The sequence below is a fragment of the Erigeron canadensis genome, chromosome 6, assembly GCF_010389155.1.
Source record: "Erigeron canadensis isolate Cc75 chromosome 6, C_canadensis_v1, whole genome shotgun sequence".
NCBI classification, from domain to species: domain Eukaryota; kingdom Viridiplantae; phylum Streptophyta; class Magnoliopsida; order Asterales; family Asteraceae; genus Erigeron; species Erigeron canadensis.
Window position 1 is genome coordinate 34,748,065 of NC_057766.1, and position 27,578 is coordinate 34,775,642.

The 27,578-nt window shown below is 29.7% G+C and overlaps 1 protein-coding gene across 1 annotated transcript; it reads left to right on the forward strand.

Moving 5' to 3' along the window:
* The first annotated feature begins 649 nt into the window (after positions 1 to 649).
* LOC122603495 (CEN-like protein 2) lies at positions 650 to 6,597 on the forward strand. Its single transcript, XM_043776209.1, has 4 exons — positions 650 to 850; positions 1,035 to 1,096; positions 3,460 to 3,500; positions 6,371 to 6,597. Exons 1-4 carry the CDS (start codon positions 650 to 652, stop codon positions 6,595 to 6,597), a joined length of 531 nt encoding a protein of 176 aa, XP_043632144.1.
* Positions 6,598 to 27,578: the final 20,981 nt, after the last annotated feature.

Genomic DNA, 27,578 nt, shown 5'->3' on the forward strand with positions numbered 1-27,578 from the left:
GTAAATTATCATTTGAAATGTCAAAAGTATTGTCATTAATATAAAATTATATTGAATATCCACTAGATCTTTAATATGATAAAATAACACATTAAAATTTTGAGGACATTATATAAGATTTTAATTATACACTTTAAATTATCAACGGGTGAAAACTTTTCTCATTTTTATTATTAATTTTTTTTTTGTAAAAGGACAAAAACTACAACGTCTTCTTCTTTTCTCAAAATTTTCCAAATAACTTCATAACTTTGCAATTTTTACCAATTGTAATTCTTTCAACATATTTACAAATAACTTATATGTTTCAGTATGGTTTTGTTTTTGCATAATAGTTTATTTTATCACTTTATTTTTATATTATAATATGACATCATATTTTAAAATTACTCGGGTATCACTCGGGCGGATTAGATATTATATATAAAAAACAAAATGCGAGAATATAATTAACACGTACAAACTACTAAAAGCTCGTTGTGGGGTGAAATATTTATACGTGTTCCCCCAACACTAAAAATGAAGTATATATAAAGGGGTAGTTCTCTAACCATTTGGTCTCAAATCATTAAGTCTCCTTAGCTTCAAGCCTTGTCTCATATAATTATAATTTAGTACGTACGTATTAGTAATAGTGTTACATTAATTCATGGCAAATATGTCGGATCCTCTTGTGGTTGGAAGGGTGATAGGAGATGTAGTGGATAACTTCACTCCATGTGTAGAGATGTCTGTCACATACAACTCTTCAAAGCAAGTTTACAATGGGCATGAGCTTTTCCCTTCATCTGTTACCGCTAAACCTAAGGTCGATGTTCGTGGCGGTGATATGAGATCCTTCTTTACACTGGTACGTACGTAATAGTAGAGATTTTGACAAACATTAATCGTTATTCTCAAACTAAAACAAAATCCATGAACCTAGCTATGATCTTGGATAATAATACTATTATAGCCAGATAACCTTAATTTGGCATATATATAAATGTACATATATACGAAGAAATTAAATCCAAGTTTTGATTAAATTGCAGATTATGACAGACCCAGATGTTCCGGGTCCAAGTGATCCATATCTTAGAGAGCGTTTGCACTGGTATAATTATTAACTCAGTTACATATATACCTTTGTTAATTGGTTCTTTTGCGTGTTCCTAATTATTAATTAGTAGTTTCTTAATTTATCTTTTTTTTTTTAAGTTAAATTATGATGATAAATTTTGTTCTTCCATGCCATGGGTTTGGAACTCTTCATCACCTTCTTGGTTGTAATAATGTCCAAGGCTAATTAACGGATATACAATTTAATTAATAGGGTTTGATCCCTAATATTCATGTTATCCGGAGAAGTCGAGTTTTTGATTCAGATATGTACTGGTCTAACCGGGGTATGCCATGATTGTCTCTAGACCTTTTGGAAAACTCCAAAATTGTACTTAGGTAGTGGTAAATTACCCTTAGCTAGCCAGGTTGAATGTGGTAGAAAGAATTGAATCAAGGGCTCATGATAGTCAAACCCTAGTTAACTCATAACATTTTATACATTCTCAAATCTTGGAAACATGAACCAAATAAGGATGTGTTGTATAATTATTAAGATTTTGATGTGCTAGACGTACGGGAGAGATGGTGAAATGGATTATTAGTTATTTGGTCTGACTTGGGACTGACCAAGGTTAATCTATCGAATAGTACTTTTTCTAATTTAGTTACGGAGTATATATAAGCTTTCTTTTTTGTTTTTGCAACATATATAACCTCGAAAACATTGGAATCTTAAGATAATTAGATTTATATAAATTATTATGGCTTGAAACCCTAATGTTTTATATAAATTTATAGGTTTAGACATCCAATGAATTATTGAACCACATATATCTTACGTTGCCGAATTGAAATAATTCTATAGCTATTTGATTATAAATTTATACACTTGTAGAAACATATTCCTTGAATTTAAGCTTTGTAAACCGATTCCCATTCTCATTCGATACTCTTCCATAGTATAAATGAAATAATAATTAGGCTCTTGAGAAGGGTTGCTACATGCTTAATTAATTAACTCAAGATAATAGATGGACTTGAAAAATATTGAATTAAGGTCAAATAAGTATTTGAAATTTTGAACGTACAATATTAAACTATCTGATCGAATATATGTACGTAATGATGTAAACTAGCTACCTTGGCTGTTTAATTAAACGTGGTAATTTTAGTTCTTGTTAATTAGTAGCCTTCTTTAAATCGTTAACAATATATTAGGAGTAATCGTTACACAAGTTTTAGAATTTGACTTTTGCTAATCCCTTTAGGAGCAGATATATATATATATATATATATATATAAATGCCAATAGTATTCCCATGATATTTGCATCGGAATCTAATCATTGAATATGAAAGACTTTTATTAGCAATTTAGCTAAATACATACTTCCATTATTTTGTCATTATTCTAAACCAAAATTATATACTTATATAACTTTTATTATGCTTCTCAAATTTATCATCCTTATTATATGACAAGTTTCATTGATCCATGTATTTAAATGGCATGAGTCATGCGAAACTTTTTTTAATTACGTCAGCTTCACCAGAAATTTAGAATTGAAACGATGATAAGTACGTACGTACATATACAAATTAATTGCTTATTTATCAATCCCGCAATAAAGAGGGTCTACCGCGAAATGTAAATGTACGTAACTACACTTTTTATGTTAATTTGGTATGTGCTTAAAGACAACTCTGATAGTCTGATTTAATTAAGTTAATTTGGTATGTGCTTAAATTGTTCTTAATAGGCCGGAGTCGATGTCGATCTACCGACATGCAAATGTAACTACACTTTTTATATTATACTTTTTGACCATAGCTTGTTTAAACTTTAGGATTATTGATATCAAAATGACAAAATCAAAATGATTCTTACGGTTAATTTACACACAATTTCCTTGTATCCATTTAACTCTTTAATTTTAGATAGGGAGATGATATACCTAATTACCTATCACATTTTTTCTATACATATACAAAATACACAACTTATAGTCGTAATATATATTTTAAAAAAAGTAGAAGTCAGTAATATATAACTGTAGTAAATGTATTAAAATAAATGGTACGTATATGTATCACTTAATTTGCTTTATGAAATCGTACTTTTGGGACATATCCAGTATCACAATTAATCTAGCTACGATCTTTGATGATCATCTAGTAGTAATAGTATAACAGTATAAAGCAACAAACCAGGAAGAAATATATGGGTACGGAATATTTGACCAGAGAGAATTTGAGACTGAACACAAGGATGTGAACAACCAAAGAAAAAGAAAAGCAACAGTACGTAGTGTATAAAGAGGGTCTACTAAAAAAGCAATATGTCAGGCTCATGTTGTTTACCAGTTTTAACATGGGACAACCAATAATGTATTGACAACGTTTGTTCCTTTCACAGGATTGTCACAGATATACCAGGCACAACGGACTCCTCATTTGGTACCTTCTTCATACACTATTTCCACCTTCCTTTTGCCATTATTTGTATTTATATATGTTTTGTTTAAAAACTAGTTTACATAAAATTAAAACATGAGCTATTAACCAAAAGAAAAAAAAACAGAATTAAAACATGATGTAGAATGACATAATTCTATCTGTTTAAATAATTAATTATGCGTTATAAAACATGATTATGGTACCATGTGTATGTATCAAAAGTTATACTGTAGTAGAGACGGTTATGTTATACTGTAGTAGAGATGTCACTCATTTTTATCTATACTATATTATAAAGAATAATCTCATGTTGAAAGTTAACGGTTAAGTTAACTTACACATGTGTAAGTTAACTTATATATGATTTTTCTGTGGGCCCGTCGCTGAAAAGTCTTAGCGTTTTTACAAAAAAGTCTTGTATATTGTAGTAGATCATGATAGTGGTGTGTAACTTACGAAAATCAATGGTCCTTTTTTAGACTTTTTTTAGTTGGTCTCAAATTATCTTTCCCCTATATATACATACTGTAATTATAACACAAAATAAGAGATATATAAGTTACTGAAAGAAAAAAAAAGGTTATCACATATTTTCAGTGCTTTTAAATTTATTATATAACTATTTAGAGTATCCTAAACCACTGGCTTAAACCCCAGTGGCCAGGGGTATCTTCTAAAGCCATTATGTGGGCCCCAGAGTGAGTTTATCCAAGGTCTCAGGTTCGAGTCTTGGGGTTCTCATCTCAAAGGAATTTTCCATAAGGAGGGGGTTAGAGGTCCAGAAAATCTCTGGTTAAAATTGTCTCCAACACGTCTTAATCATAACTCACTTTACAAAAATAAAATAAAATAGAATAAAAATTTAAAGTTTCCTAAATTTAATATTTTCAAATATTTCTATTCTTTTTTATATTCACAAACTTTGAACCATCACTAACAATTAAAAGTGAATTTTCGTATCAAATCTACTACTTCCTCGGTCTCATTAATAATGTCCAGTTTTGAATTTTAAAGTCTTTTTTTTACAATTTTGACCAAAATTATATGTATTTGTATTGCATAATACTTAATGAAAGTTATATGAATATATTGAGGTTTAGATGTGTTTTCATTGGGTATAACTTTCGCCAAGTATTATATAATCCAATAAAAAATATTTAAGGTCAAACTTACAAAAAATAGACTTTGAATATTCAAAAGTGGACACATTTAATGGGACGAAGAGGGTATCTATTATATAAATAAAGAAAAATTGTGATGGGTTGTGATCATTTGAAAACTAAAACTTTCGTCAAACTAGAAAACTTGCTAAAACACACTGTGATTTGAACTTAACACAATGTATTTTTAATTTTTCTTTTTAGAAAACACATTGTGTTAAGTTCAAATCACAGTGTGTGTTTGAACAATTTTCTGATTTTAATGCGTTATCAAAAATATACTGTTTTTTAAAACATAACACAATGTGTTTTTGGATTACATAATAAACACACATATATCGTGCTTTTAGAAAACACAATTAACATACATTATGTTAAATTCAGATCATAGTGTGTTTTAGTCAGTTTTTTATTTTTCACAGAAATTTTAGTTTTCAAATAAACATTTCACTATCCTTCCTTTTTAAAAAAAATATATATCATTAATATTGGTTTTTATTAAATGCTCACATTATTATGCAATATTTTAATCACCTTAGTTTTTAGTTATAATAGGTTGAAAACTATGATATTTTTCAAGATAACGGTTTTACTTTTTTGTTTTCACCAACCGTGTGTGTTGCAATGTGTGTCCACAAGTATGCAACTTTTGTTTCCGTTTAGTTTCATTTTTTACATAATATGAATCTCGGATGTTGATATAAACTATTTCGGCGCATCAAAATTGTACTTTACGATGAGATAATTCAAGAGGTTACATGGCTTTTCATGTATAAATTACTACCCATTCATAATAGGCGTTTGATGATAACTCATAAGATTGTAGTTAACATTTTCTAAATTTATTTAGTAGAATAGGTATAAAAATCCGAAATTAAACTCGAACTTAGAAATTGGTATCAAAATAGCTATCAGGTAAGATTTATTTTGATTTTCTTTCCAAATTGTATGATAGGACATAGGAGCACCAAAACAAAATCAAGCGGAAATTAATTTGAAAGGCAAAAATAAATTATATCTATCTAAGAAAATAAAAAATTACAACACTCTATACACTAACCTTTCATCTATTGAAAAGAGCAATAGATAGATAGATTCTAAATCACGTACATACCAAATATATTGTCAAAGGAAAAGAGAAGCTTAGCTAGCGGAGCAAATAATCACCGTGTCAAACACAACTTATTGGAGGGACGAGGACCCCCCGCCACCTCTTAGGTTCCTTCTATATATGCACGTGCATGAACTTGTAGGGAAAAAAAGAGATAGAGTAGTGGGTATTTTTTTTTTTAACGACAAATTTGGGCTCAACTCTTCATATACCCAACTCTATTTTCAGAGGAAACCCATATTAGAAAACCCATGTCTCCATTCCTGAGAGCATTTTGCTCACATCAGGATTTGAACCTAAGATCTTACAGTCTTAGGCTCCACAGTATACCAATCCATCTATTGATGATTGGTATTAGAGTAGTGGCCGGTACTTGATCACCTCTTGATGAATGATAGATGTGTGTCTACATTCTACAGTAGCTAGCTACTGAGGGAGCAGATGAATATATATATCTACAGTTGCTATCTATGTCAAACATGCATATTTATATAAATATTGTTTGATTATATAAATTACAAAAGAGGCCGGTATGTACGTAGTAGTAGTATATATATAGCTAGTAATGAATGAATGTACTACTTGAACACTACGTACAGGAAAAGAGGTAGTGAGCTATGAAATACCAAGGCCAAATATAGGGATCCACAGGTTTGTGTTTGTGCTGTTTAAACAATTAAGGGGAAGGCAGAGTGTGACATTATGCCCACCTTCATCAAGGAATGGTTTCTGCACTCGCAGTTTCGCTGATGAAAATGATCTTGGATCCCCTGTTGCTGCTGTCTTCTTTAACTGCCAACGGGAAACCGCTGCTAGAAGACGTTAATTATTAACTTAACTCTTATATATTTATAAATATATATATATATGGTGTTTAATTAATCAATGATTCATGCATAATCAAACTTATAATGCGGCTAGCTAGCTAGCAGCTAGCCAGCTGTTAATGTGTGATTACTATATATTGATAATTATTATCATTATTATTATATTATTCATGCATGAATCGTAAGGAATAGTAGTGTTTAGACTTTAGAAATAAAGAAGTGGTTGTACGTACGTGTGATGAAACTCTCTCTATATATATTTGTATCTTATATACTAAGCAATCCATTTAACTATGATCGATCAGCCTATATATTTGCATGTTTTTTATTTTAATTAATTCTTCTAATTTTATTAACAACAATGGTTTATTAATTAGATCTAGCATGGACCAAGTCAAGGCTGTCCCATGAATTTTAATGGCTCTACGCTGCATTATTTATAAAGACCTTTTTTATATCATTTAAGTATTTTCTCGTTTAATAGAATAACAAAATACCTATTATAATAAGAAACTTTAAACAGAAACACAATATCATATCGTAATATATCTCTGGGCATCATAATATGGAGTTGTGATCAAAAGAAACCACAAAAAGTGGTGAAACCCAAGGGCTACATCTCAGCCTTTGGATCAAAAGCAATAAAAAAAAAATAACACGGAGGGGTAAATAAGTAATTTTTTTACACATTATCTTATTCCTTTGTTATTTCTTTCAAATCCAAACACACACACACACACACACACACAAAAACATACACAGGCTTTTCTCTCTTTCTCTCTCTCTCACCACCAGTACCAGCACCATAACCACCACCACCACTACCACCACCGTGTTCAGATCACCATCACATTCTAATCAGAATAGTACAGCCATCGTCGTCATCATCTTTATCATTCATCATCAATTGATCTTGAAGATGTTAACAACGGAAGATCTATTGAATACGAATATATGGCTTTTTGTTATGTAAATTTGAAATATTCAAATGTAATTAGATTACATGTGATTAGATCTATTCTAACATTTGAATTTGTTAAATTTTATTGGTTATTTAATTGACTTTGTTGTTTGGTATAATATTGCCTACAAAGTATTTGATAAAATGTCTAAACCAAAGTTTCTTATATATGATTTAGTATCAAATCACATTTGATTGAATATTGCATACAAGGTGTTTGATGAAATGTCTAAACCAAAGTTTGATAATACCTTTAAAATTCCTTTATGTGCAGTATAAGTGTATATGTTTGTGTGATTTTATGTATTGAATCAAATATGATTATATAAGTTATTTGTTATTGTTTAATTTATGTTCAGAATCATATTTGGTTATATATTGACATTTTATTGATTTCTGTTTTTGTAACTGTGTGTGTAAAATCATATTCAATTTTGTATATAGATTCTATAGATTTGTGTTTTATAACTTTGTTTCTACAATCAAATTTGATTTTGTATTGAGGTTCTAGTTAACTGTGTCCTTATGCCTAGAATTAAAAATGACACACATTGTGAAAAACATATACAAAATTAACTATTCAAAATCAAAAATGATTTTACGCATACATTGGAGAAAACCTATATAAAATCATATATGATTTTTTATAACACATTGAGACAAAACCAAATGAGTTCCATACAAAGAAAACCATTTAAAATCAAAAATGATTTTACGCATAGAGTGTCAAAACCCTATACAAAATCATGTATGATTTTATTCATTCATCTAGATAAAAAAAAGTGAGTTCGGTATCATTAAACATATTCAAAATCATATATGATTTTGTATATGCTTCCGTACAAATAAACTTATTCAAAATCAAAGTTGATTTTAAGCATACACTATGAAAAATTTATCGAAAATCATATATGATTTTACGTATTTTGAGACAAGGCAAATGAGTTCTATACAAATAAACCTATTTAAAATCAATTTTGATTTTATGCATATAGTGTGAAAAACGTATACAATATCATATATGATTTTACGCACATTGTCAAGAAAATACTCGTATACAAAATCATATATGATTTTGTGTAGCACATTAAGTCAACCAAATGGCTTCCTTAAAAAGATATTTATTCAAAATCATTTTTGATTTTACTCATAAAGTCTGAAAACCTATTCAAAATCAACTATTTAAAATCAAAAATGATTTTACACATACATTGGGGAAAAGCTATACAAAATTATATATGATTTTGTATAGCACATGGAGACAAAACAAAATGAGTTACATACCAAGAAGCCCATTTAAAAATCAAAAATGATTTTAAGCATATAGTGTGAAATACCCATACGAAATCATATTTGATTTTATTCATACATCTAGACAAAAGAAATGAGTTCGGTATCATTAAACCTATTCAAGATCAAATTTGATTTTGTGTAGGTTGTTTGGTATGAGCTAAATTTGTTTTGTTTAAATGTATGCATAAAATCAAATTTGATTTTGTATAACTTTGACACCATATGCATAAAATTAAATGTGATATTGAATAGGTTTCTTGATATGAAGCTCATTTGTTTTGTCTAAATTCTCTATACATAATCAACTTTGATTCTATACATAAAGTTGTAAAAACTGAAATCCCAAAAAATATCAACACATGATCAAATTTGATTGTAGGCATATAGTCACAAAATCAAAGTTACAAAATCAAAATATCAATACATATAATCAAATTTAATTCTAGACATATAGTCACAAAATCAAATTAACTATAAACTCAATACAAAATCAAATTTGATTGTCCAAACAAAGTTACAAAATCAAAATCTCTATATATAATCAAATTCGATTCTAGACATAAAGTTGCAAAAATAGAAATCACTAAAATATCAACACATAATCAAATTTGATTATAGACATATAGTCACAAACACACAAGTAACTACAAACTCAATGCATAATCAAATTTGATTGCACAAACAAAGTTACAAAACACAAATTTAATGTAACATCCCGAACTTTCTAGTTAACAGTTGACTTTAGTCGTTAAGTCAAAATAACGTGTCTATTAAGTCTTTAGATGATTCAATGCGTCTATATGTTTAATATGCTTTAAATGCAAGGCTTTAATACCTTAATGATTGATGTGTATAAGTGTTTAAAGGTATATTTAAATGCCTTTAGAAGTTCTTAAAGTGTTTAATGTGTTGTAAGTGTTCCCTATAGGTGTTTTGAGCTTAATATGAGTCGTTTGGAAGCTTAGGGACTACTTTTGACATAGGGTTAAACTCAAAAACGGGTTAAGGGTCTTGTAACCTATCATTAGACTCATAATACAGAGATTATACTCTTCCTTTGAAGCCCTAGTTGTCCCCTTGGTTCCATAGCATTCTATTATTCGATTTCATCGTCGTTTGGGTGATTCGATGGTGTTTTGATCAAGTTTTGCATCCCCTTTGCTATCTCCAGGTAATTGATGATTAGCCACATTGATTTTATGCATAATAAGTCCTTTCAACCCATTGAGTTCTGGTTTTAGGGTTTGGGTTGGATTCAATTACGTTAATAATCAATTTTAGGTCATTACGGGTTTTAAATCGATTGTATAAAGTTGGTATATGATTCAAGGATTAATTGGTGTTTTCAATGAGTGACTTTGGTCTTATTTTAAGTGTATTTGATATTCATAAGACCTGGAGATGTTTTAAAGTCGTTTGAGATGTGTTTGGTTAGGTTTTGGGGTTGTTTTTCACGACTGGTCATCGTAACTCCCGTTATGGTTGTGTAACTCCCGTTAGCTGGGTAATTGCGATAACACCTCCACTGTAACTCCCGTTACAAATTTTCATAACTCCCGTTAGGTGCGTAACTCCCGTTACAAATATTCGTAACTCCCGTTAGGGACTGATTTTTGTTAACATTTTTAAACGACCATAACTTTTAAACCGTAACTCCGTTTTTGAGGAATAAGCTATCCACGGAATCATGAGAGAGTCTACTTTCTAATGGTAATGCTTTTTAAAGTTGAGGATGATGTCAAGTTTACAGAAAGGTTAATTAAGTGAGTGATTTCCATGTTCCGTCGAGTTATGTAAGCTCTAAAGTATTAAACGAACGTCCGATGCATCAAGTCTTGTCATGGGTGATATTTATAGGTATCTAGGCTTGAGTCATGACCATAAATAGTGGGTAATTGATAGCTCATTATGTCGTTTAATGATTATAGGTAGTCGAGAATACTTGCAAAGCTCGGTAACTTACGTTATCACTTGTTGTGTGCTTCTACAAGGTATGATACACTACTTTGACATGCCGAGGGTTCAACAAAAACATACTTTTCATATAATAACTTTCCAAACGGTATCTTGTTTGCTTATGGGTATTCGGGATTATACGGGAGGTGATATGGGCTATGTAGATACATATAAAAGCCTGAAATGCTACCCCAATGATATGATATGATATGCAATGAAATGTTATGCAATATTATGATATGTAATGATATGCAATGTTATGAGATGTAATGATATGCAATGTAATGTTATGCAATATTATGATATGTAATGATATGCAATGTTATGAGATGTAATGATATGCAATGTAATGACATACAATGTTATGAGATGTAATGATATGCAATGAAATGTTATGCCATGTTATGAGATGTAATGATATGAAACAAAATGCTATGTAATGTTTGAGATGATTTGAAATGTGATATATGATGATGATATGTGAAATGTGCATGATTACATGGCTTGTTCATCTAGTTCACTAGACCTTTTAAGTTGCCATGACACGTGCACGTTTAAGGGCCCAAACGTAAAGATGTATATGTGATGATTGTTTAGGTTGTGTAAACACCTAAACTATATGAGATGAAATCGAGCTCGTAATTTTAGATGAAAGTGTTAAGCTTAACCCGTACTTGCCCTAGCCCGGTTAAGTGCGTAGATGTGGTTGCTTGGGTGGCTCCTTGCAACATGGTCAAAGATGTGAAGAGTAATACGGGAGGTTTGACCCGCCCCACTTGTCTTGAACATACGGATTACTCCGGGATTAGTCTAACGGCTAACCCTACGACTTCAAACCCTAAACCCTAAGCTACAAAGTAAAACCCGAGGGGAAAGTTACATTCTAAAACCCTAAATGCTCAACCCTAAAATGCTAAAGCCTACAAGAGGGGGACGGGTGCATATGGTACGCTTAAGGGTTTATGGTTTGAAGTCGTAGGATTAGCCGAGGCTAACCCTACGACTTCAAACCCTAAGCTACAAAGTAAAACCCGAGGGGAAAGTTACATTAGAAAACCATATATGATTTTGTGTAGGACATTTAGGTAACTTCCATCTCATTCATAAAAAACAATACGAAATCAAAAATGATTTTATGCATCATTTAGAAAACCTATGCAAAATCAAAAATGATTTTACACATACATTAGAGGAAAACTTTAGAAACTCATTTATGATTTTGTATATTACATCGAGTCAAAACCAAAATAAGTTGCATAAAAATATAACCGTTTGAAATCATATATGATTTTAAACATTGTGTGAATTATCCATACAAAATCATTTTTGATTTTATTCATACTTATACAAAATCATTTTTGAATTATCCATAAGAATGATTTTACGTATGCATTGGGGAAAACATATACAAAATCATATATGATTTTATTTATAAATATAGAAAAAAAAATGAGTTCGATATCATTAATCCTATTCAAAATCATATATGATTTTAGTCGTAATTAGTCAACCAAGTATACCAAATCATATATGATTTTGTGTAAGACATTTAGGTAACTTCCATCTCATTCATAAAAAAACAATACGAAATCAAAAATGATTTTATGCATCATTTAGAAAACCTATGCAAAATCAAAAATGATTTTACACATACATTAGAGGAAAACTTTAGAAACTCATTTATGATTTTGTATATTACATCGAGTCAAAACCAAAATAAGTTGCATAAAAATATAACCGTTTGAAATCATATATGATTTTAAACATTGTGTGAATTATCCATACAAAATCATTTTTGATTTTATTCATACTTATACAAAATCATTTTTGAATTATCCATAAGAATGATTTTACGTATGCATTGGGGAAAACATATACAAAATCATATATGATTTTATTTATAAATATAGAAAAAAAAATAAGTTTGATATCATTAATCCTATTCAAAATCATATATGATTTTAGTCGTAATTAGTCAACCAAGTATACCAAATCATATATGATTTTGTGTAAGACATTTAGGTAACTTCCATCTCATTCATAAAAAAACAATACGAAATCAAAAATGATTTTATGCATCATTTAGAAAACCTATGCAAAATCAAAAATGATTTTACACATACATTAGAGGAAAACTTTAGAAACTCATTTATGATTTTGTATATTGCATCGAGTCAAAACCAAAATAAGTTGCATAAAAATATAACCGTTTGAAATCATATATGATTTTAAACATAGTGTGAATTATCCATACAAAATCATTTTTGATTTTATTCATACTTATACAAAATCATTTTTGAATTATCCATAAGAATGATTATACGTATGCATTGGGGAAAACATATACAAAATCATATATGATTTTATTTTAGTTAAAGCAATGGCTTCCTTAAACAAATCATATATAAAATCAAAATGATTTTTAGCATACACTTTCACATTCGAAATTTGATTTAGTACATACACTTTGGCTTAGACATTTCATCAAACACTTTGTGGGCAAAACTCATTATAAAAATTTTAAACAACAACAATCAATAATACAACTTCTTATCATATGAAAAAACAAAAATAAGAGAAAAAGACTACAAATCATGGATAAAAATGGTTTGTTTGTCAATTTTTTATATTAAAAACATAAACTACATAAAATATCACTCTAATAATATCTAAAACATCATCTTTTATTTGTTGTTGTTGCTAGTGGTTTGAGATGAAGATCCAGATTTTAGTGGTGGTGGTGGCGGCGACGGCGGTCGGATATGTTGGTGGTGGTGGTGGTTACTGTCCAAGGAGTAGGAGAGAGAGTGTGTGTGTTTGTGTGTGTGTGTGTGTGTTTTGATCAGGAGAAAAAGAAAAAAAGATAAATGAAAGATAGAGTCTTATTTTTTTTAGTGTAAATTACGAATATACCCCTTCATGTTTTATTTTTAATTAGGAGTAAATGTTAATCTCCACCATTGATGGGAATGATCCGAGGGCTAAGATTAAGCCCTTAAAATCCATAAAAAATTAAAGATATAATTGAACAAAGCTCTCATACTATGAACCTTGTAATATCTCAACTCTTTTATATCATCATAGTATTTTCATTGTGCAACTAATTAAATTAGTGGTGTAATATCTCAACGTTGTCCGAGGACTATTCACATTTGGTTAATGTGTTGGGATTTTCAAAAAACGTGTTCTTTGTTGTTATACAGTACTAATTATTTATGTTGTGATGGCATATCACTTTATATGGCAATGTATAAAGATAGTGTCTGATAATTTGCCAAATTATATGGAAGTGTAGTAACTTTGTGAGTTCATTTATACATATTCTGATAGAGGAAGTGTTATTTGAGAACTCACAAATAAAAAAGAACGTGATAATAATTCTGGACCATTTATTTTTTTATATTTTCTTTCTCTTTCATTAAATAAGAAAATTCACCCAAATCATTTAAAATGCTTTATCTCACAAACCGTAAATCGTTAGACGAAACAAAAAGCATGGGTAGTCTTAATTTCGTCATCTTTCATTAGAGATCCAATTCGATATAATTTTGACGACTTTTTAATTTTCGTTTTTTTTTTGTTATTTGAGAACTCACAAATAAAAAAGAACGCGAGAACAATTCTGGACCACTCATTTTCTTATATTTTCTCTCTCTTCCATTAAATAAGAAAATTCACCCAAATCATTTAAAATGCTTTATCTCACAAACCGTAAATCGTTAGACGAAACAAAAAGCATGGATAGTCTTAATTTCGTCCTCTTTCATTAGAGATCTAATTCGATATAATTTTGACGACTTTTTAATTTTCGTTTTTTTTCCCATCGCGTTCATCCTACACATGTGTAAGATCATTGTTTTCACATGTAAATTAGTAAATGAACATATGTACATAACAATAAAGGTCAAGGGCGGAGTCCGTCAATCCATGGCAGAGCCATGGAAGCCAAGGACGGAGCCCGTCAGTCCATGGCGGAGGAATAACGGCTAAGGGCGGAGCCCGTTAGGTAGATCACCCGTCACTGGTCACCCCCTATGACCTATTACCCTCTATGACCTATCACCCTATGACTTATCACCCTCTATGACCTATCACCCCCACTAGCTTTGGTTTATGAATATCCTTAAGGGAAAAGCCCGTTCCGAATCATAATTTTTGTTCAACCTACACATGTGTAAGTTATGTGTAACTACCAAAAAGAAAATGAAAATTAAAAAGTCATCAAAAGTATATCGAATTGGATCTCTAATGAAAGAGGACGAAACTTTAAGACTACCCATGCTTTTTGTTTCGTCTAACGATTTACGGTTTGTGAGTTAGAACATTTTGAATGATTTAGGTGAATTTTATTATTTAATTGAAGAGAGAGAAAGATGAAAAGAATATGTGATCCAGAATGGTTCTTGAGTTTTTTTTTAAGAGTTCTCAAAATAACTAACCCTTATTCTGATAATAATAAATCAATTTAAACGGCAACCTGAAAATCAACTTAATCATAAAATATTATTGAATTTTTAAATTGAGAAAAGACTTAATAAAATCCACTTAAATATTTAAGGTTTTAGATTGATTTTTAAGACAATAAATAAATTAAATTGGTTTATCACTTTCTACGTATATATCTAACTTTATGTGTTTTACATACATTTCCAAACTAATAGCTCATTTGTTTCAAATCATTTACAAATTACACAACCTCTGAAGTGCATTTACCTTCTTCAACATCACTTCAGTATTTTCAAGGGTTTGGGCTTATGGCATATTGGGCTCAATAGCACATCTTTAAAACCTCATCAGCTACATTGTTCTCCGGCCACTAAAAATTGTTTCCACGCCTTTACGGCCCACTCATATTATTTATACTTATTATGAATATCAGTATATGCTTAATGCTCCAATTCCATATGTCAATCCGATGTGGGAATTGGGATAAATATAATTAGTTAATTACTCCACCATACCACTTTTGGTACTTTTCGGAAAAAAAACATACCACTTTTGGTCACACAGGATTTGTGAATAAAATCAAAGGGTTTCAAACACAAAATTTACAGTCTATTTAAGGGGAATTTTTTTCCTAGCAAACTACATCCTTCCTTTAAGGTATATATAGCTTTGCCTATGCAAAATATGCTTTTGGTCTAAAAATTTATCTAATTTTCCAGAAACATATCACAATGACATTAAATTCAACTCATAGACAATGGTTTATATTTTCTTCCAAACTCTATTTTTGTGCCCCGTAAGTTTATATATTTGCTAAACTCGGTTTTTCTTTCTGAATACTTAGTAACTTATGCACAAAAGTATTTCTTTATCAACATTTGCTACCGTTAAAGGTTGATAAAGTATAGGATAGGTAATGGGAGGATAATATTTTATAGTTGAGCTACAACCGCACGACATATATGGTGTAGTAGATTTGTTAATTTTTGTCTCATCATCTAATTTGCCTATTAAGTATTAATAATTTGATTTGGTTAATGTACTTAAAATTGGGTCAATTGGGTAAAATAATAATGATTCACCTAAATGAAATGGGTCAAAACTTGTCGAGCATTTGAAATCACCCAAAACGTATAATACGGAGTATGAATTGTCCCTACTGTTGCTTTGTTTAATTTTATTTTGATGGTGCTCATGTTGGATGGATATATTTCATGGATTTTTATGTTTCTTGCTTTGATTTTGTTTTATTTTGATCGCTGAAATTAAATACAAGTTGTGAAGTGATATCAGATGATGTCGTCTCGTGGTTGGGTACACTGATTGGTCTGACAATTGCTTGAAACTTTTACAGTTTGGTATGTGAAATTTTTTCACAATGTGAATTGTGTATGCAGTAATTTGATAACCTTTTTACGCATCATTTTTCTAATGTTAAATAAATGTGTACACATGACAACATAATACTCCGTTGATAGAGTCTTTAAAGGTCCATAACAAATTTTTTTTATTTTGGGCAGCAAGTTATAACTGTTTCGTTTCAACAATTATATGTGTCCAATTTTTCCTATTCACATTTGCCATAGAAATACGTTAGTAAACATATATAGAACCGCTCCATGACAATTTATCAAACAAACCCATACTGTAGTTTTTGAATTGATGAAGTGGTTTCCTCAAAACTAATATGTTGACCACCACAAAGGCTGATTAATGTCGTTAAATGGCTCTTAAAACTCAGATCCTGGTTTATCTCAATTAACTTTAAATTCAAACACAACTGAAAAACAAAAAACTACTACTTCATCAAGTCCAGAAACATTGTTGAAAAGTCAACAAACCCCAAACAATAAAGGAAGTGGACATGTAAATGACTTGCCTTGAATTGAATGGAATGCCAATTAGCTATGGTGCTTGTCTCACAATTCACTTGCCTAATGCTTTACTAATAGATAAGTAGGTTGCCTGTTTCACTATTTACTTGCCTAAGGCTTTGGTAATTTACTAATTTTATTCACTTGTCTAAATTAAGCTTTGGCAGTTAATAGCATTATATCAGCCAATCAAAGATATTTGTTGGTCGACAATAAACACCAACAAGATAATAAAATACATATAAATTATGTATTGGTAGAACTATGGATAACTTGTAGGACTCTACCAACCAATCCCAATGTGTTAGTCAAAGTTAATAATTAATTTTAAACTTCTATATATTCGATGGTGGTTGCCTTGCACGTTCTTTAACAGCAATAAATAAGTTGAACTGAGTAAACCCGACTTTTGATACATACGGAATATATATATGGAAGGAGGAACATTAGCGTATAGTAAAAAGAGCGGATCGAAAAAGAAAATGGATATATGTCCATGTGAATTGTGTAATCATTTGTAAAAACAATAATTCAACTCACAAGTGACATGTATCTAAAGAATATTATTGTGAAATTTTCTAAAGAATATTGTTTTCGATTTAGTGACAAACTCATAAACTTCATTGCAAAAAAGTCTTTTGTTTGTGTGACTATCTTTTTCTTTTACTTTTTTTATAGAATGGTTATGAATTTATTTTTAACTTCGGTAATATTTTTAATGAACTTAGTTTTCTATATATATTTTAACTCTTAATATTTTTAATGAACTTAATATTTTTATAGAATGGTTATGAATTTATTTTTAACTTCGGTAATTAATCATATCTTAATATTTTTAATGAACTTAATTTTCAATATATATCTTAACTCTTAATATTTTTAATGAACTTAATTTTTAACATATCTTAACATTGTCACCACCGTCACCGTCATTATACAGCTGTATTGTGTGAGCATATAACTAGTTACTTATAATGGGATCATGATGCAACATGAGTCGATGATCAACTTTATTACCTATCAATGTTGTTGCTCGCTGACAATCACGATGGTCGATCATCATGAGCCCGTCGCTAAATTGTAGCCACAAAAAACAAGTAACATTGTTGCTTGCAAACGAGATTTAATGATCCGACTTGTTTCCTTCGCATATTAACATTGCATTAGATAGAAATCCTCTAAAGTTGATCAAACTTTTTGGATCAACTTTAATTAGTCATTGGATTAAATTATCTAATAGTCAATATTTAAACATCAAATTTTAATTCTGACCGTTAGATTTTATCCAATGATTAAAGTTGATCCAACTTTACCTATAAAATTAGATCAACTTTAAAGGATTCTAATCCCATTGCATCGAACTTGGTAATTTCCTTTGCATATTAACATTGCATTTTCCTTAGGTTCATAACTTGTTTTCAAACTTTAACTTAAATATATCTCAATTACATTAAAATTAAAAATATCATACGAATTTTAAGTCAAGCAAAAGAGTGTGACATGTCATCTTTATGATAACTTGATTTAAAAACATTTATCGGTCCATTTGTTGCCCCGGATGATAATGAATGCTTTATAGTTGTATTAGAAGTCCATTTTTTTTATTTGTACGGATGTTATTCCAAATTTATACATTAATATAATATCCTGGTAAAAGTATTAAACAAAAAAAATTGCCTAATAGGGAATGATCAGTTGAAGTTGGAAATTAAACATATACTAGTATATATAGCACGAGAAACAACAAAGATAAATTGTGAAATATTTTATTTGTTTTGAATAGTACGTCGTGAATAACGAACCGAGCAGCCACTTATTATTATTATTATTATTGAAAGGATTAAATATTTGGGAGTGTAAATTGTTGAAGAGTGAGTCAAACCCATAACACTTATTTCCTTGATTTTCTGGAATTCAGTTTAGGTGTGGATTTATGAACGTGGGTTGATTTAGTCATTTCCAGTTATTTTGTTAGTCAATAAGGCCATGTGTCAGTCGTGTCTAGGTGGTTGAGATACTGCGTATCTTTTGTTATTTGATTTATGTTTACGTTGTACTTCGCCCCTATATAAGGGTTGCTTGAGTCTATGTCAAACACACCTTCTAGAAATCAAAATTATCAATTTAGTTTATTTGATCATTATTCTCTTAAATATAAGGCTTGAAATATCTTAAGAATTTTGCAACTTTTTCATATTGTGTGTATGCATCAAAAATTTTGAACATTGTATGTAAGTATCTCGCTAATTTGAACACTTAATGTAAAAATGTATACGTGGCAAACCATATGAGCGCTGCCCACGTAGAAGTTTTTTATTGGTCAACGTAAAAATTTTACATTAAGTGTTCAATTAAGCAAGATAATTACATACAACGTACAAAAGTAATTTTTGATACTTAATTACTTACAATAAAAAAAAGTAGTAAAGTTATTTACACTTCAAAATACTAAACCTTTATTGAAAATACGTAACTTGTGTATTGCAAGTTTATTAATTTTTCCCGTAACCTTTTAAAATTCCTGTAAATCAAATCAATTAATGTCACTAATGGACAAATAATTATGTTGTGTGATAAATTATTCGGATGTTCATGGTTCAATTAATGTAATTCTATACAATGAGCTTTCAATTTCATGTATTTAAAAAGGTCTTTTTTTAATGTCCAACAAAACCCAAATTACAAAACCCAAAACTCCACAGGATGACCTACAACAAATAGTCTCGCCCAACTGGTTGGAGCCTAATTAGACTTAATGATCCAGTTTAACCATTCCTGAAAAAATCTTACGTGGTATTAATCGGGATTTGGATGTCGGATCTCATGTGTAAAATTTAAATACCTTACCACTTCATCTAAATTCTAATCATCTAATAATTGAGTTAACTTATTATGCTTTACACATATTAATTTTACACCCTTTGTCATTGATGGTGTATGCATAAAAAGTATAAAAAAAACCAAGTGACACACTCTATCCTAATAAATTATGCAGAGACAATTTTAGTTTTTTAGATTAAATAAGAAAATGATTGTAGCTCTATTGAGACCTAAGAAGAGTGCAGCAAGACACATGGCTGCCATGATCCTGGGAACGATCCCATGAAGTAGTCAAGGCAGGTAGGCCAACAGAAACTTCCAATTCGCAATATCTAATGTACTTCGTGATACAACTCATCTCATAATTAGGTGGCCCGCAAAAACTATGGCTATAAAACAATAATAATGTTTTCTTCCTTATATAGAAAAAAAAGTTATTTTATGCAAGCAGAGAAAAAGTAGATAGTACATATACATTATAATTGGTATTATATTAAGCTTAGTCTAGTTTATGTCATTTCAAAATAATTTACAATTACTCCAAACAAATATATTTACAAAGAATACTTATTCATTTTTGGTCTTCACTATAATTAAGTGTTCTTTAACGATATTTTTTGTTTTTATCTACGATGATTAACGAAGATAACAGATGGAGCTAGAAATAAAAACTTTATAACACTCAATTGAAAAACTCATATGTCGCCATAAAGTAACTATTAATAAATTAATATGTTTTATAAAAGTTTAATTTACTAATAACATAAGTATTTTTTTTCTAACGGTTAATTGATAGTCAATTTTCAAGGAACACCGGATCATATATATAATGAATCAGCCAACACAACACTCCAATCCGCTGGAGGTTCAGGAGTTGTTACTGTTATATAAGAAAAATCCTACAAACTTGTCACTACAAATAATCGAACCCAAGATCTACGGAAAAAATCAAGGATGCATTTGCCGATTAAACTAGCTTCATTCGCTACTTAAGGTGTTTATAAATCATTATCAAAAAGTTTTTATTATTTTAAAAATTGTAAATAAAAATTTTGATTCAAGTTATATTGGTTATTAATGTGATATTTAAAAAAGACTTACTGTTTAAAGGAAGTACCTATAAGATTTTAAATTATAAAATTATTAGACTTCTTGTGTTTTAATAATGTAAATAATATTATAAATTAAATATATTGTTATAATCTTTTTATAATAACTTATAAGTAGTTTATACAAGTAGAATATAAGTATATGCATCTTAAAATTAAATGTTAATTACACAAATCATCCTTGTAGTTTATATATTTTCTCACTCGATCCCTCCTCTAACTAAATTGGCCAAAATACTCTTCAACTTTATTTTAGTTTCAATATGCTTTTGAATTACATGCATATATTAATAAATGATTGGGAATATGTGACTATGTTAGGTATTTAAGTTTGTGTATAAAATCTTTTACATTTTAATCTATAAAACCATATGAGTCTAATCATTTATTCATCGATAAATATTAAAAACCTAGTATGTGAGAGGTTATATATCTAAGCTTAAGTACATGATAGTCATATATTTATATTTCTCATATTAATATTGAGTACGGTTCTTGGAAAAAGTTAGCCTAATGAGGGAATGAAAAGAACATTGATTTTTATCGTTTAGTTACCTTACTTTTTCTTTTAACAATGAAAACATTCGAAACTTTTTCTTAAAAAAAGAAGAAAATTAAAAAAATATAAAAATACCTTATTTACACGTGTGTACTTACACATTTGTAAAATTTAAAACACTCAACTACAATGATCTTTATTCTATTTATAATAAAAATTAGAAAATGATTAATCCTCTAAATTATTTACAACCGTGTAAGTTTTATATTTTACAAATGTGTAAAAATACTTAACCAACTCCACTTAGATGGGTTGACCAGGGGTATCTTTTAAATCTACTATGTGGGCTCAGAAGGTGAGTTTATCCCTAAGGTCTCGGGTTTGAGTATTGGGTTTCTCATATCAAGGTATTTTCCATAAAGAAGGAGTTGAAGGTCCAACAAATCGTTGGTTCAAATCGCCTCCAACACTTTTGAATCGAAACTAACTTTTCAAAGAAAAAAAAAGTTGTAAAAATACTTGATTCATTATTTGCTCTTCAAACAAATCCTTTTATGTTCCTTCTTTTCTTAAGATATCATCTCATTTGATACTATTTATATTAATATTTAGAAAATTATTGATTCTTTAAATATTAATCTAAAAATTCTCATAAGTTATATGGATGTGACAAGTGGATTTTGCTTAATCTCTTTTCTAATTTTGCTCCTTGATTATTCACATGTTATCATCCTATAAATTAAGATGATTTTTATGTTAATAAATTAAGAAGATTAATCATTACCCTAATTAATATTTATACACAATTTTATTATAAAGTGGGTATGCATGATAAATTTGAAATTAAATTAGATATATATAATGTGAAAATTTAGTTGGGTATATATGTAATAGAGAAATGCTATAGTTACAAACATTTTTTTACTAACTACTTTTACAAACATATGTGGACCAATAAAGAAATAAGAGAGAGAGTGAAGAAAGAAAAATGAGAAATAACTCCATTGATGTTTATTATATATATATATATATATATGGTAACACCGGTAAGAACACTTTTAAAATAAAAACAGTGAGAACACTTAAAAACATCATTTTAACGCATTAAAAGTCCATATAATTTCTTTTCACTTAAAAGTAATTCATCCTTATTACATTTTAAAAACAGTTCATATAATCAAACTCTTCGCAATTTGTTTCAACTTAAAAGTAGATATGAAAAAGGCTGAGATTTAGGAACAAACGTGAAATGTAGTTACAACTTACAACCACTTGGATTTTCGACCAATATTCGGAAGTCTTTTTCTAATCTACTATTCAGCGATAATATGATGCTTACGTAATAAATAAATGGACGGTCCGAATCATTAATTGGGTCTTTTCATTTTTCCTTTTTACATGAACAAGTCAACACATACGCGGTTAGGCGTAAAACCGTATTCATATTTTAAGGCGTAAATTCATTCTAGCACATTACCCAGTAGGCCTGTATACAAGATCCATCAACCTCTGTCCATTTCTGAATTTATTGCCCGCTACGTAAAACCATATCGTTTAAGAAAAACAAAACTTTGATTATGTCGTTGCTTGTTGATCATGTGTCAGAATTGAATTCCTTGTTTGAATTTGAGATTTTTATATTATATTATAAAGCAGATTTTCCTTAAATTTTCAACATTGAACTTGAAATTTTCAATATTGATTTTAAGTACTTCCTCAAAATGTCCCTCCTATCTATTCAATATTTATTTAAAATAACTATAATACTTTTTTTCTCTCTTCAAATCTCAATCAATCATCTTTTTTCTCCACCCTCTATAAATCATTTATTTCTTCAACTCATTCAAAATCTTTTATCTCAAAAACCGTACATCGATAAATTATAAAAATTGTATGGGTGTTCTTAAAATTTTATGTTCTTTCATTAGAGATGTCATTCGATATACTTTCGACAAATTTTTAAATCCGAGGGCGGAGCCCGTACGGCTAAGACATTTGACTATCATACTCTATGACATATCAACTCCTATAACCTATCATACTTTATGACCTAGGTATCACCCCACCATCTCACCGCCGCAACGCGCGAGTACTTACTCTCGTATATCTTCAAACGTAACTTTTCTTGTTTGTTTTGACACTATTTTTTTTTTCTAAAATGTGTTCATCATTGATTTTTGATTATGACCATCTTTATAAGTGCCGATGTAGTTGTTACTGATATGATTGCTTGATTGCTTGATCTCTGTAAAATTTGTAGTACCACGTACCACTCATGAAAACTAACAAGCTTGTTTGTGATTGTGCTTTAATCGAATATAAAAAATATATAACCAATCTTGATTCAAAAATATTTTGATCAAACAATCTCATATTTCTTGCGCCAAATAGATAATCTTCCAATGGTGAAGTGTTGATTCAAAGCTACATGTTGCAACATATGTGTAAAAAACAACAATATTTGTAAGATACGTCAAAATCTCATTTACGACGACTTGACTTTGAGAATAACATAATGAATAAGCTTTATCACTATTGAAACTCATTGACATTTTGTGAATATAATTTTATAAGTGAACAAAATTCTCATTTGATAAATGATTGATTTCAAGCCAATATAATACCAAGTTGTAGTATATTTTTCTCATTGTGAGATTCAATACGAATTCGGATCCATTATTTTATTAACTATGAATCTTCAATTTTGATGTCCAATTAGTAGAATTAAACCGTATTAGAAAAAACCAACCCTAATAAATATTTCTACCATTTGACAATTATCTGATATTTTTATTTATTTTTGTAATTAATATTTCTGATTAGGGAAATGAAGACAATTCGTAGTAGTGGACGGTCCAAAAATGCATGAATATCTATATTACTTTATAAAACAAACTGTCTCCCTTTAAGTAATTAAGATTTTAAAATGATCATATTAATTTTTTTTTATTCACTAATATAACATCTTCATCTATTTACCTATAATACCCTTAATAAAATAAATTACAACATAGTATTCCAACCCTTGAAAAACCATATTAACCCCTCTTACATTAATTAATTTATATTTACCACTATGCTACCACTACCGTTACCGCCGCACATCGTCGCCGCACTGCAGCCGTTGTCACACTTTCGTCGTTACTACCCTCACCGCTGCATGTCGCAGGGCGCGGGCATCCCTTTAGTAAACTTGAATATATAGAGATTTATGAATGAAAAAGTGGCCCTTTGCAAGTTGTGAAACATTGAATCTTACATAAGGTACCTAAAGACGGATGCATATCATTTCATGCGATATAGTTCCCCAATGACCATACTTTCGTATTTATTACTTCTTAGCATATGTCAATATCATGTACACTTTTATCCATTAAAATGTCCATACACGATCGATAAAGACCGTATTCATGTTTCGATAATTTGACCAAATATAACTAACATTTTTACCATCAATTGTTAAATATATTCCATAGAGCTTCATAGATAAATCCTACTGCCTACATATCCCTATATCAAAAATCAAAGGATGTCTGGCAAAGTAAGCAATCAAACAATCATAATTGCTGATTAAATAGTTTGATTGCAGTGACGGATCTATGAATGAAAATTAAGCTTGTCCAGGTTTAATTTTTTCCCGTATTCAATTACGGGTCGGGTCGGATTTTCAAAAAAACATCACATATATTAAAAAGAATTCTTTCACAAAGTACTTATCAACAATTAAGCGAAATTCTCATAATATTTTCTAGTTTTACTTTATCATGACATTAACTCAACTTATATTCCGACCACTATCTTAACTACGAAGAAATAAATGGGTTCTTATTATCGTACAATTCTTATTATACGATTAAATGGGTTCTTATTATCATACAATTCTTATTAAGCGAAATTCTCATAATATTTTCTAGTTTTACTTTATAACATTTTCTAGTTTTGCTTTAGATTATGTTGTTTTAACCGGGTTCATGCTAGATTGCCTTCTCACCCAATACCTATTAGGAGGAAAACTCCTTATTAATTTGTCATAAGGCACAACAATTATCAGAGGTGGATATTGTCACTTCGAAACTCAAACCCAAGTATTCTTGAATCCAACCCTTTATTGGAAGGACTTTCTTTTATCAGTGAGCTATTAGGCAAACAACAACAAATTGAGTTTCTACTTTCTAGTATGATGAGTTAGGAATTCTCCCACGTTGATGACGATATACAATCAATCAATTTAATTATGGAATAAATGTCTTGAAATGTAATTAACTATGATCAAATATTTATTGTAGGAAACAACTATAAATTTTGGATATTATATCATACTAACTTGTTAAAATGTCCACATCGTGTAACAGGTTACCTATAAAAGAGATTTCGGTAAATAAGTCAATTATATATATTTCAAAGCTGATGTGGCTTTGGTGACATGGATTTAAACAAAAATATACTCAAAACAATATGCATAATCCATCCATTTAATTAAGGGGTTAACAATTATGCTTCTAGCAGCAGTCTATTTCCAGGAGTTTGTGAGGAAGATGATTTTGTATTTACACATGTGATTTTCATAGAGAGAGTTTGTGAGGGGAAAAACATGGAAGATTTATGTTTCTAGCAACATATTGGTTTTTCTTAAAGGCACCCACAAAATGTTGATGATGATAATGAATAGAAGAAAACCAATCATATTATCATTGATATTGATGAGTAGAAGAAAACCATCAGATTATCAATCTAGATAATTGCCAACACAAATCCAACTCTTCACCGCCACATATATTGATCAATATTTACATAAATCTACATAGACACACACACAGACATATATATAGATTGACCGACGGTTGTGCTAATGGTGTCGGAAGAAGCTAATGAAAAAGATGTCGGAGGTTTAAGACGGTGGTGGTGAAGAAGCTGCCGAAGGTAGAAGACGGTCGTGGTGGTGGGGGTGATATAAATAGTGGTAGTAATAATGGTGGCGGTAACCTAACTTTAAAGAAAAAGAAAGATAGGTTAAGAACGGATTTTTAGGCCACAACTCCGTCGGACACCACGACGCCAGTGGTTGGGTCTATTTGTGTTAAAAATCAAATCTGAAAAACAAGGGTATGTATTAATTAAAGCTTTTCCGGTCATCGGAGAAGTTGTTGGAGACCATATGCCGACCAAACCATTACTTGTTTGATTCTCGATTTAAACCTCGATCCGTTGGAAAATTTTACAAAAAAAATCACCGTGACTTGTTTGTATCAAAATTCATTTGGGCTGAGCAATAAAGGAACATAATCTGAATATTTACCGGTCCTGAATTGAACCTTCGATATAATTTTTGGGGATCTGCTAATATTAAATTTTTTTATTTTTATTAATATCACAAAAAAAAAAGTAGATAGATATCGAAATATGGAGTGAGTGGCATTTCATTGGCTCCTACGTGGATGAGATTGGGTGAATAAAATTGTAACCAGCTCCATGTCATCATTTATCCGGTTGCATACATAGTTCAGACATTTTAACAAATGACCGTCGTATAATACACACAAATCGTAGTTTGTTCCTACTATATAAATTTGATCATAGTTAGTTACATTTCGAGATACTTAACCCATTAATTATTGGTAGAAGTTTCTTAACTTTTATGTGAAATATACAACAATCATGAACCGATCGTCATATGTCCGAAAAGACGAGATGGGTATTCGCGTAATGTAACGGCAGTGGCGGCAACAAGTGGTGATAGTGGCGGTGGTGGTAACGATGTGATTATTAATCTAAAAGTAATTGATGTAAATGGTAGTGTAGTTATTTTATGGTTAAAAGATGTATTTTTTATAAATAATTTTATTAAAAGTATTATAGAGATATTAGGTGAAAATATTTAAATTAATGAATAGATGAAATAAATAGTTTGGATAAATATGTTTTTTTTAGGGATATATTGAGGTGAGTTAAGAATGTATTGAAAATTAAGAGTATTTTTGATAATTTAAAGATAAAAAGTTGAAAAGATGGAAAAATCAGGGCC

What these genes read in the sequence shown, in the direction of transcription:
- LOC122603495 (XM_043776209.1), top strand. Translation starts at nt 650, where the DNA reads ATGGCAAATATGTCGGATCCTCTTGTGGTTGGAAGGGTGATAGGAGAT. An exon ending in CTTAGAGAGCGTTTGCACTG is followed by an intron (nt 1,097 to 3,459) that starts GTATAATTATTA and finishes TTCCTTTCACAG; the next exon opens with GATTGTCACAGATATACCAG. An exon ending in CACAACGGACTCCTCATTTG is followed by an intron (nt 3,501 to 6,370) that starts GTACCTTCTTCA and finishes CACTACGTACAG; the next exon opens with GAAAAGAGGTAGTGAGCTAT.